Below are 11925 nucleotides of genomic sequence, written 5' to 3'. Positions count from 1 at the left end.
CTATTTGCACTAAACTTGAAGCATTCTGGGACAAAGTTAGATGTTTCGTAAAGGCTCTTATCGGTATCTTGTTGAACTGATTTTTTACAGAGACCCTAAACAAAATATTTTAAACCAAATAAGCGGCTCCGATCATATTTGTGGGACTCGAAACGGGTCCCAAAACCATATGTGCATGGAGTATGTACTCCTTTGTCTTGAGTAGGTAGCACAACTCTACCGATACTTTGCCTTGAGGGATTTCATACAAAAAGGTTGCACTTTTTGAACAGACAGAGACGGGTGGACCCGTGCAGTGCACCCACTAGCTTTGCACCGAAAGCCCACAAAATGGGAATGGCACAAAATGGGAATGGTACGGTGTTGGCTCTTGTCAACACTTTGTTTTTTGGGACAAAACCCCCTGTTTGAATAGTGATGCATGAAATTTTGCTGATTAAAATGCCATTTCAGCTCTCCCCAACGCCATTTGTACGTTAATATGCGTCGATCTTGTTCGACTCCATTGTACATTATGTCTCGCAAGCAACGTAATAGTACATGTTTAATGGCTGAGTTTGAGTTGATTGTTCAATCGTAGGCTGAAAATTTATCGAGCTTCATAAGCATGTGCAAACTAGGCTACAGGTTTATCACTTGGGTCAATCTCCAGCGTAGTTTAATGGAATCATGATAAGTATGTGCAAACTAGGCTACAGGTTTATCACTTGGGTCAATCTCCAGCGTAGTTTAATGGAATCAATCATGAATGTTCTCCAGCATCCCATATTATTTTAACATTATAAGCCGGCCGATCTAAGTAATCACTCGAGCAGCTCATATTTAAACATCATAACCAGGCGAGTTAACTAATTTGAGTTTGATTTCTTTAAACTAACCAGGCGAGTTAACTAATTTGAGTTTGATTTCTTTAAACTGAGAGAGAGAGAGAGAGATCATTTCTGTTTGCGCAAAAAGCGGGGTTCCAAGGATTAGCGACGAACCCAATTGGAAATCACCATTTCAATGAAGAACTTTCCTTCCCAACAATGAAATTTAGAGTTGTTTTCCATATAAATATATGTACAACGGGGGGGAGTATGTGTCCCAATTTACTTCACTTTCTTCGTGCTGTACAACCACCTGGAGGCTACCAATTGCAATTGTATTTGAACAAAGAATAGAATCGGAATCATAATAGTAATAAGATAGAAGAGGAGACGATAGAATCGACATCTGAATTTGAACTCCACACCGAACGGAACACTTGGCATCTCTCCAACCTCCTTACGGGATCACCTATCAAGTTTCTGGTACAAATCTGAAAGTGCATGATAGAGAATGGCAGCTGCAGGAGGCCGAGGAAATGATCCAAGAAGTACATCAGATGCCTTAATGGATGGATTGCCATAGAACCTGGAATTTTCTTGCGAGCGGGTGGTAACAATGCTCCCTTCAAGCGAGCATCCAACAAATGCCCCTGACATTCACAGAAACACTAGCGCGCTTAGAAACACAAGCTCCAAATGAAAAGCATGAGGCGCAAAAACAAATAACCATAGCAGCAGAAGCATGCAACAGATGAAACCAATATACATATCCTGCAACATAGAAACACTAGCGCACTTGGAAACAGAGGCTCTAAATGAAAAGCATGAGGCGCAAAAACAAATAACCAAAGCAGCAGAAGCATGCAAACAGATGACCACACAAACTAGTCAGGCATCACAAGTCCTTTAAAACAATATGAAACCAAGATACATATCTTGCAACATAAATTTGCAAATTCGTACCTTTTTTCTGATGGGATCAAACATACCCTTATAATCAACTCGCAAGTAGTCTTCAAAGTGTATTTCTTATGAGTTTTTGTGCCCAAGGAAAAAGAATCCTTCAGTATGACGTGGAATTAGAAGGAGAAAGTACGTAGCTACTAGGACAAAGGGAAAAAAACTAGCCCACGCCATGCATGATGCATCTTTAATTCTTTACCCACTACACACGCAAAAATCTCCCACAAGCTAGTGGCACATCAAAGGCAATTAAGCATGCAAGAAGTACAATCTATGTCGACGACTTGGGTTATTGGCTTATTGCCAAACTGCAGTTGGTACTATTGCACCATCAACAAGATGCAAGTATACATCACAGCAGTGAATCTTTTATGGTAACAGGAGCTAATGCGAAAAAGAAGGGAACAAATATAAGTGTACCTTTACTGCAGCTGTATGTATAGCAAGCAGCATAACCCCCGTCACCTGCACGGATATCTGCTTCAGCAGCCCTTCCAACAATGCCAACAGCAGCACTTAAACCTGCTCCAACTGAGAAATGCACATTTCCACTAAATGTCTCCACCGCTTTACTTGTCCTCAACACAATTATGAAGTCTGTTACTTCCCCTCCAGCCTGTTTAAGTTCCGAAGCATAGATGAGTTGAGAATGGAAATGAAAACATGCATAGTATGCCCAAGATGTGCATCTGCAGATGAAACTAAATTATGCGAAATTGCAAACATACAAGAGATGTAAAGACTTCAGAAGCACAACCAATCCTTTATTCCAGTTATTGAGCTCATATCAATTGTACACACTTGTATGTCTGGAACTTAGTGTAACTTCCGCAGGGAATCTATTGAGGATCCAAAACTCAACTGTAAGATGTTGTTTGGAAATATTCAATATTTTCCTATTTTGCTTAGTCATGGAAAAGGGATGTGAATGATGCACCAAATTACAATGACATTGGAAGGTGTCCCAAACCAAACCAAAGTAATCCTTGTGTCGAGGGATATATGGATTCATCTTATAAAGGATCCGACAGTTTTTTTATGTGCTTAGCTGTCATGCTACCTAACGAATGACCCTTCTCCTTTCTCTGGGACGAGTGAAACACAAGACTCTAAGCATGGCATAGACGGAAATGGAAGATGTCCCAAGTTCAGCTAAATGTGGAACGATATGGCTGGAACATGAATCATGTAGAATGCAAAGGTATTGGAGAATAGGAAACATTAGACGGAACAAAGTCCGAAAAGCTTGTCCAAACAGCATAACAATAAAAATCATTCAACTAGTGATGCCAAAGAGACACGCAGATGACACCCAAAGTCCCAATCCTCTACCTACATCTTGGTTTGGAAGGGATAGCTTCAATGCGGAATTGCCAAGCAAAAAAGCCAATAAAAAGTGAGTGCTGGGAACAAAACCCAGAATGTAATTGTAATTGCACTTGCACTTGCACTTGCACTTGCACACAGACACACCAACACACAGATAAATAAGACAGAATTATACGTTATTCACATTTAAAATTGAGTTGTTAGAAACAAAAAAGAATCTTAACTACTTCCGCTAAGAAGGCCATTTGATCGTTACCACTGTCTATGTGGCCAAGATAAAATATGGCATAAGAGCTCTCCAAGAAAAAGAAGTTTCTCCGTAAATTGTTAGGAAAACAGTGTAATGACAGACAAAAGCAAGTAGCAATACATGAAAAACACATTTTCCTGTAATGAGCTGAGGTTTTGGAACTTTAATAGTAAGTGTAAACTATGACATATTTCACCTGAGCTCCCCAGCCAATGCCGAAGGAAGAAATGGCAGACGGCGGGGACCAAGATCCATCTTGTCTACGAGCAACAACAAGCCCTGTTCCAATGTTGTAGGTGACCATCACACCAACCTTTGCAACAGTAAGAATTGCAAGGCCTTTTGCTTGCTTTAAGATAGCATCTGGTATGGATTTTTCAGGTGTTAAGTAGCCAACCTGAAAAAGAAGGGTTGAGTTATGCGACGAACCATACGAACATTAACCTTCGTAATCTGAGTACTTGTATCCTCTTTTCTCTGTAGAGAGGAACTGCAGCAACATATTTAAGCAAAGTAACAAGCATATAGAATCTATCGAGTTGTAAAACTCTAGCAGCAGACGGAACAGAAAACTGTACCCGGTGCAGGTGCAGCAGCTGAGTAAGAATAACGTACTTGTAACAGGCTCTAACAGCTAGGAAAGCTTGTGCCATAGAGTTACTCAAAGAGAAGGCTACAAGGTGCAAAATCAAACTGTATGTGATTCCTAAAACTCAAGCCATTGACTTTTATTCCCCTAATACTTCCAATGAAATGTACAATAAATTTTCTTTGAAAAGCTATCAAAGAACGAGAATTTACCTTATTATAACCTCGAATGGTATTTGTAGCCTTATAAATTTCATACTCCATTGACTGACCCCATGGAAAATTAAGCCATGATCTCAATGTACTCAGGTCTGTCAGATCTTGCGTTGGCAACTGAGCAGCACGACTTACTTGGTCCATCAAGTGTGACTGGACTGATTCAAGCCTCACACAGCACACATCACAAACTCGTTGTGGGTCCCCTGAGCGAAACTTGGCGGGCAACAAGCTCCTTCCCTTGGAACACTGATTACAGAAAATTCCTCCACAAAACCGGCAATGGTGCCTAGAGCACATGATTGGATGAAAACGTACATTACACAACATGCACGCAGAAGCGGCACTATCAGCCAACCATCTTGGTGGCTCAGATTCGATGATTTCCTTTATGTTACCAATATTAGCTTCCGTTAGGGTCTGAGCCATCTCTTTCCAAGCTTGCTCAAGTAAATGACTTGATAACCAAGAAATCGTGCACCCATGCACATCACCTGATGCAATAGCATTCACTTTCCCACGGGCCACAAGTAGCATATCACGAACCACATCCCATAGAGTCATCTCCTTCTCTGCTCCACCAAACTGACTCCAGCCCATCTCACTATCCGGGAAGTAGGCCCCAGCCAAGCAGAAGCCCCTGTTCCATTCTTCGCGTTCAGTTTCTGACATTGGTGGGACGGAAACAGGTATCCAAACCCCGGTTTCTTCAAAAACTGGTGAATCATAACAAACATATTTGTCAATGCTATCATGGCCAGAGTCATTCTTCACATCATCCCCCACCATAGTGCATTGATGTGTCTTGGTTTCATCATCACTCAACAGTGTCTTTTCTTGGTTCCCCAGATCACTTGTTGCCGCTAAAAAACTTCCTTCACTGGGTTCCTCGACACCTCCAGAAACCTGTGCACCAGCACCGAGGCAATACAAGTCAATATGAAGAATCAGTGGTTTCGAAAGTGATAGTCCCTTTTCCCATACTAGAACATCCCACAAGAGCTATCCCATTTAAACAGTCAGAAGTACATAATTCTGTAAACTCTCTGAAGTCTAAACTATGTTTTTTGTAGTGGTTCTGTGATTAATGATATCCTTATGTAACCTCCCTGAGTTTTTCATGCTTTTAATTCCCACTTGAACTCCTAAAATGAAATATAACTTAGGAATGGAGGGAGAAATATCTAGTGTCCCTTCAATCATCTTTGCACTAGTGTATATATATTGATCAAGTTACATCATATCCAAGTCAACTGAAGAGGACATCGACAAACAAATCTCCAAGTTGGAGAAATAAAAGGCAAGCATAGACTGATAGTCTGATACTTTCAAGAATCAATATGAAGAACAGAAGGAAAAAATAAAAAGAAGCATTACACATTAGTTGACCAATTGTAACAGACTAAAGGGTTTATTTCCCTGAATGTTGTCCTGGTACCAAAGAAGAGAATGAAATGAGCTTACAAGAGAACCACAAATTTAGCCAAGAGGCCGTTGGCCCAATGGCATCAGGGGGTGCACTTAGGTGCTAGGAGAGCGGAGGTCAGGAGTTCAACTCTCTTCCAAGGTGCTAATCTAACTCTTCTAATATTACTAGCTTTCGCTAGAGAAAAAAAGAAGAAGAAGAGAGAACCACAATTTTAGTATGATAATTGAAACTAGCTTCCCAATACATAACAAGTACATTCTCCAACCACCAGTTGTCGAGGGTGTCCACACACACATTCTTACAAATAGTTGTCCATCACCTTTGCTTCTAGGTTCTCATAGTTGAATATGTTTACACTTTACACAAATCAACAATATTTTAATTCTACAACTAATTGGCAATCGATCTCATCACTCCTACGAACAGCAATTCCAGATTGGGTGTTCGTTTTCTCTCACACATAAAACCCTAATCATTGAACAAATATTCATGTGGGCTTCAACAAAACGGCCATAGTACACAATTTTAAACTTCAATTTCTGCGGCAGATACCTCTAAATTCGCTCCTATCCAGAAATAGATAAACACATACACTCATTTCAAGTACTCTTTTCTAAGGCCTGCATCAAATAAAAATCCGTTCTTCCTCTTCCAAAAGTTCGAAGAACACTTTCTTTTTTTATAACTCAGCATGTCCAGACCAGCTCATGTGCACCCCAACTAATCCCCATGACCCAATCCCACCGTCCACTAGTGCAGGGAGTCCGATAAAAGCCGGGACAAACCCCCGCGTGACTGGGCCCACAAAGAGTTTGGAAAACACAATCTTAAAAGAACTTGAAGGTGGTATAAACACTACAAAAGTAATAAATATCCGTATGTTTACATATCAAAGCTCCAAAATTTTAATTTTCCACGTATCGATCAAATAAATGGTTCTCTGTTTTTCCTCATATAATTAAACTAAAAGTATATATAGAGAGAGAGAAGAAATCGGTTTACCGCATGAGAGAGGAAATTGGGCTGGTAGTCGTCGAGATCAATCTTAGGGTAAACCATTTTGGCGTCCATCGACGAAGTTTTGTGCGAGCGGAAAACCTTCAATAAAAGACCAGACGACAAGCAATCGACATACTAAAGAAGGGGCGATTGTTTTTTTTTCCTTTTTTTTTAAGAGATAGAAGGGGCGATTGTTATGGATTACGATGAAGAAGAATGTCTTGAGGGAGAGAGGGGGGAATTTCTATTTGGCAAAAGAAGCAACAATCATCGGGGGTTTTATACGGGGAGAGAATTTTTAAGGCTTTGTTTGGATTGTGAGAAAAGAAAGTACTACTATTGTACTAAGCTACGTGAGCTATGGTTTTGTTTTGTTTTTTTTTTCCTTTTTCCGAATAATGAGCGGATAAAAATAGATAAATAAATAAGAATAATGATCGAAAATAAAACTTTATCGGAGACCATGCGCTAGGAGAGAAAGAATCGAGTCTAGAGACTCAAAAGAGTCAACACGAATGTCCATTATAACCACCAATGGTGGACCTAGGACTGTAAAAGAGCAGAGTCGAGCTTTTTCGAGCTCGAGCTTGGTTTGTTTACTAAACGAGTCAAAAATTTGAGCTTGAGTCGAGCTTAGTCATTTACTAAACGAGCATCTTTTAATGAGCCGAGCTTTTGTAAAACGAGCCGAGTGGAACCAAACGAGCCAAAAACTCAAGCTCGAGCTCGGCTCGTTTACTAAACGGTCACATCGGTCATAAGAGAAACATACAATCATGTTTTGTTCAGGTGAATACCGGTGGTTGATCGAGTTGATTTTTTAGCATGATTGAAGTACACATTGCCTACAAAATAAACGACTTGAATCGTAAAGTGAAATCGCAGTGGGTCTCATTTCATACCACACGAAGAAATTAAAATTTATGAGAACAATGATTGAGAATCAGAGCGGAAGAAGAAAATTGAACTTGACCGCGGAGAGTATTAGGGAAGGATTATGTGACCTGATCCTTTGGTAACTGATCGAGCATTGGCCTCTTTCCATCTAATGCAGTTAGGTAACAATAAAAATACTAACTCAAGACGTTTTATAAATTCCAAAGGCAACTGTTTTACTGCTCAATATCTCACCATCCGTTTTGGTAATCAATGGTTCAGATTTAAAAAAAAAAAAAAAAAACTCTTTCAGGACCGTCCAAAAGTTTGGATGGTAAGATTGAGAGCAGTGAGAGGTGCAATGAATTTTGAGCGGTGGCGGTGGCGTTAACTTTCTGATCATAGTCCCAGGGAGATTTCTTGCTTGGTGCAGTCTACTTTTATTCGTTATAAAAAAATTCACTCTCTTTTGTTTCACTTTAATTTTTTGGTCATCTTAGGTGAATATTTCAAAGAGAAAATAATAGACATTTGAAATTAGAGGCTCCAAAACAAAATACATTAAAAAAAAGCATGAGAATTGCTAGAATAATTCATCAATCTTTTTATTTGAATTTGTTTTGAATAGTTAAACGACTGTAAATACTTTTTTGATCTTTTATTCACTCTTTCTCATGAATATGACGAGAGGCTGCCCAATACATCAAAGATATCAGACGAAAAAAGTTCAAATAAGTATTTTTGACGCACTCGCTACAAGATGTATATCTCATGTATTTTTTACATCTTAGAGCGAGTGCGTCAACAAGAGATTTACATCTTTTATTCACACTATCTCATGTATTTTTAACGCACTTGTTACAAAATGTAAATTAATCTCTCTCCTTCTCACGCACCCTCGCACACCACAAGTTTTATTGATGTTAGCAATTCATGCTAATTCCATGGTGGTGGTCTTCATTTCCTTAAAATGATTAGTTGGTACAAGGGAGTTGCAATGCCATAAACAAATTAAGAAAACTGAGAATGTGCTAAAAATAGATGCATATATTCTAGTTCAATTATTCAGTGCTTCCAGAGCACAGCCACATGGTGGTGCCCTAGGACACTTCAGCACCAAAAATTCTCGTAAAAGTCCACGAATAAGTGTATGGACCCCATATAAATATACGTGTACGGTGCTGGAATGCTCCGGGACTACCGAATAGTTATTACTCTAGATTCCAAGGCCACTTTTCTCTTCCTCCAAACATACTTCTTGAAAAGTTTTTGGGTGCGAATAGTGTATGAGACACATAGTGTTTGGAGCGCATCCAAGCTATCCAAACATATTTTGGACGGCCCAGATCCGAACACTCTCTCTTCTCGTTAGGCGAACACCCTCTCTCCTCTTTCTCTCTCTCTCAAATTCTGACCTTCCAAAATACGTTTGGACCACTCGAATGCGCTAAATACCCTATATTTTGCACCCAAAAACTTTCTTTCTTCAAATACCTTTTCACCACGAGATTCTGTTCCCATGAGAAGCAGAAGAATCCCTTTTGGCACCACCACAGCCTTTGGCCTCTCTCTTGCCTCTGGCCATAACGACAGCTCTAAACAAAACCAGAACGACCACCACCTCCGTCAAGTACATCATGACACTGATCCAAACAAAAACAGTTCTCCTCCAACACCAAACAATCTTCTTCAACTGAGGAAGCTCGGATTCAAGGGCGATGGACGCGGTGTAGAGTTGAGGAATCCCTGCACCACTTTGGTACCCTGCTCTCTGCTCTAGCACCACTTTCAAGCAGGCTGTTGGCTCATGCCCTTCCGTGAAATCACTTATTTTGATGTCGAGAGTCTGGGATTCGGATTGGAAACCGGTCATGAGGGGCGCAGCTTTGAACGCCGTTTCGAGAAGGTGGATGGGGTGGCTTTTGAAGCGGAGCATGCACGGGTGAGTTGAACTCGCGGTGGCTCTACCGCTCGCGGATAGGAACTCCACCCTAACCTTCACATACATGAGAAGAATGGAAAGTCCTTAGGTGAGGCATGCTTCCATTTTCTTCGTTTTCGTTTTCGTGTTTTTAGTAACAGAAATAACGAAAAAAAAGGGCTCCAAAACACTCATCGTTTTCATTCTTGTGCAAGAGACGTATCAGAAATTTTTTGTACTTTTTGATCAATTGTTTCAGGTATTTCTGAAGGACAAGGTGTCAAACGGTGTTCATAGGAGATTGGCTTAGTTCTAGAAATTTTGAAACGTTTTTTAGAAGGAGGATTTGAATTTTGGAAACGTCAACAATTACAATAAGTAGTTCAGCAACACATGGTTCTTTTATGCGAACTTCAAAAAATCAAGGCCGCCTTGCAGTACAACTCCTATCGTGGGAACATCTTTTAGGCGTTTCTTCGGAAGTGAGTTGTTTTTCAGGCAAATTTTGCGGAAATAGTTCGTCAAACAAGTTTTCTATTTTCTCAAAATTTTGAAACAGAAGACCCAAAATGGAAACAATTGTGAAGTTGCTCAGTGTGCCAGAAATGTGAAACTTGACAAGACAGTACCTGGAAAACCCCAAGTTTCCTGTTATACTCTGATTCAGGCAATGTCAAAGAAAGAGTAAGCCGCAGCTTGTGATTGTAAGGAATGGCACGCACAACTTTAGCACTCTCCACACTCTCCACACTTTCCACACTCTCTCTTGAGATCAAGCCAGACGAAACGGCTGGACCGGGATATGACACAATGGGTACAAAAGCAGCCGGACTTTCTTTCGTGTAGTCAAAATTTATCGCCTCTGTCATCTCCATTGGTTTTTCCACTAGGCGGCTCATAGCAAAACCGCCTAGTAAAAATCCCGTCACAAGCAATCCGAAAAGCACGAAAAAGACATAGACGGAACAGAAAAAGGCCCAGCCCAACCTTATAGCCAAATTCAGCACCCTTTTCTGTGCTTTGAGCCGAGAAAGTATATAGGAAGCAATAGACAAGTAAAAATCAGCCCACAATTTTAAGACCCTTTTTGTCAAATCGGCTCGAATTTTTTCAAGTGTTTGGAATGGGAATAGGAAAAACGTGATTGTGGTGTAGGACAGCCGAATGGGTAGGGTGAGAAAGGCAGTGAATAGATTGATTTGGAATCCAATTGATCTGAGGACTAGAATTGCAAAGAAAGACATGAGATTGAGAGGAGCTTGATTGTACCCTTTCGACACCACTTTTGACGCGTCAACAAACTCCTCATTGTGAAGGAATTTGTCGATGTTATCATCGCCATCATTATCGACAAACACTATGTTACGAAAAGATTTACTTTTTCGAGCCATCAACACTTTGTCAGCTCCGAAAAGCAGGACGTTTTTCACCGTCTTGATAAGAAACTTCCGCGAATTCACGTAGTTCTCGCGATCAAACCCGAGGAATTCGCTTGAGTTCCGGATCAACCGATGGTCACCGGGGATGAATGGAATGGTTTGGTGATTTTTGGAGTCATCCATGCTGAGGATAGTTGCAATGGAACAGTGTTTGGTAGGAGAGAAAAATAACGGGAAAAGGGAGTTTATAGGAGGGAAATGGCAACGTGGCACAACTGTTTTTTCAATTTCCTTGGGATGGTGAATGAGATTATTGAAAATGGACGGTTGGGATTGGGTGTTGCGTCATCCAATAGGAATGGTGTGGGATTCAACGGCTAGGATTGCATGATCTATATATTGGTGAGGGGACAGGATAAGCTCACACATCTCAACACCAGCTTCAATAGCTATTGTATTTGGCACCCACCCCTAGATTGCAGGATACGGCAATCCAATTTGTTTCTTGCTGGAAAACTCTTTTTTTTTCCTCAGTGGAGCTCCCGTGGTTGGACCAATCATACGCATGCACAATGCGCGGAGAACAATCAAGAAAACAATTAGAAAATGTATGGAACAAAATTTTATGCAGTTCTTCTGTGTAGTTCGATATATTCATGGCTCACACAAATTTTCATTATGCATTGAATGAGGAATGGAGTAAGGTAAGTTACATCGGCTACGGATCGTGTATATATGTAGCCTAAGATTTACAGCACCAATTACATCAATTACATGAGCTCCTACGACTTGACCCGGCAAGTCAAACCCGAATAGTCAACGAAATGAAAATTAAACTTAATCAGACTTCACAAAACCCAAACACCTTATACATTACACACGAATGAACTTAATGCATCTTTGTGCACCCACAACACACTTTCATCAGCTTCACAATTTTTCTAAAAGAACACTTTTTTTTTACCGTCGGATCATCATGCAATGCCTTGTTCAAGGTTAGGATGAATGCATGTCTGGATTTTGGCACAATATCAAGCCCTAAAATAGCTTTTCTTCCCTGGGTAGAATGACTAATAGATTCATAAAACCAACTCCAACCGACGGCAACACAAAACATCTATTTGTTAGGCCAAAAATTAGAGGGTTGGCTGACAACTAATTGAGCA

At 40.4% G+C, this 11925-nt stretch overlaps 2 protein-coding genes across 2 annotated transcripts; both read right to left on the bottom strand.

The window, feature by feature from the left end:
- Positions 1 to 1000: 1000 nt before the first annotated feature.
- LOC131331487 (uncharacterized) lies at positions 1001 to 6911 on the bottom strand. The gene is made up of 6 exons (XM_058365458.1): positions 6780 to 6911; positions 6587 to 6738; positions 4153 to 5061; positions 3548 to 3748; positions 2193 to 2388; positions 1001 to 1459 (listed from the first exon to the last, which is right to left on the bottom strand). Exons 2-6 carry the CDS (start codon positions 6653 to 6655, stop codon positions 1275 to 1277), a joined length of 1560 nt encoding a protein of 519 aa, XP_058221441.1. The 5' UTR covers positions 6656 to 6738; positions 6780 to 6911; the 3' UTR covers positions 1001 to 1274.
- Positions 6912 to 8957: 2046 nt separating this feature from the next.
- Positions 8958 to 10942, bottom strand: LOC131328707 (seipin-2-like). Its single transcript, XM_058361614.1, has 2 exons — positions 10010 to 10942; positions 8958 to 9455 (listed from the first exon to the last, which is right to left on the bottom strand). The coding sequence occupies exons 1-2, from the start codon at positions 10940 to 10942 to the stop codon at positions 8958 to 8960; spliced, it is 1431 nt and encodes a 476-aa protein (XP_058217597.1).
- Between the last annotated feature and the right edge of the window lie 983 nt (positions 10943 to 11925).

Source organism: Rhododendron vialii, chromosome 6a (genome assembly GCF_030253575.1).
Source record: "Rhododendron vialii isolate Sample 1 chromosome 6a, ASM3025357v1".
Lineage (NCBI taxonomy): Eukaryota > Viridiplantae > Streptophyta > Magnoliopsida > Ericales > Ericaceae > Rhododendron > Rhododendron vialii.
The sequence above is the reverse complement of the archived record's forward strand: the minus strand, read 5'-3'. Positions and strand labels throughout refer to the sequence as shown.

Coding starts and splice junctions, on each gene's coding strand:
- LOC131328707 (XM_058361614.1), bottom strand. CDS start 10,942: ATGGATGACTCCAAAAATCACCAAACCATTCCATTCATCCCCGGTGAC. Junction 9,456..10,009: donor GGAAACTTGGGGTTTTCCAG/GTACTGTCTTGT, acceptor ATGTATGTGAAG/GTTAGGGTGGAGTTCCTATC.
- LOC131331487 (XM_058365458.1), bottom strand. CDS start 6,655: ATGGACGCCAAAATGGTTTACCCTAAGATTGATCTCGACGACTACCAG. Junction 3,749..4,152: donor CCATTCGAGGTTATAATAAG/GTAAATTCTCGT, acceptor CTTCTTTTTCAG/GTTGGCTACTTAACACCTGA. Junction 2,389..3,547: donor GCATTGGCTGGGGAGCTCAG/GTGAAATATGTC, acceptor GAACTTAAACAG/GCTGGAGGGGAAGTAACAGA.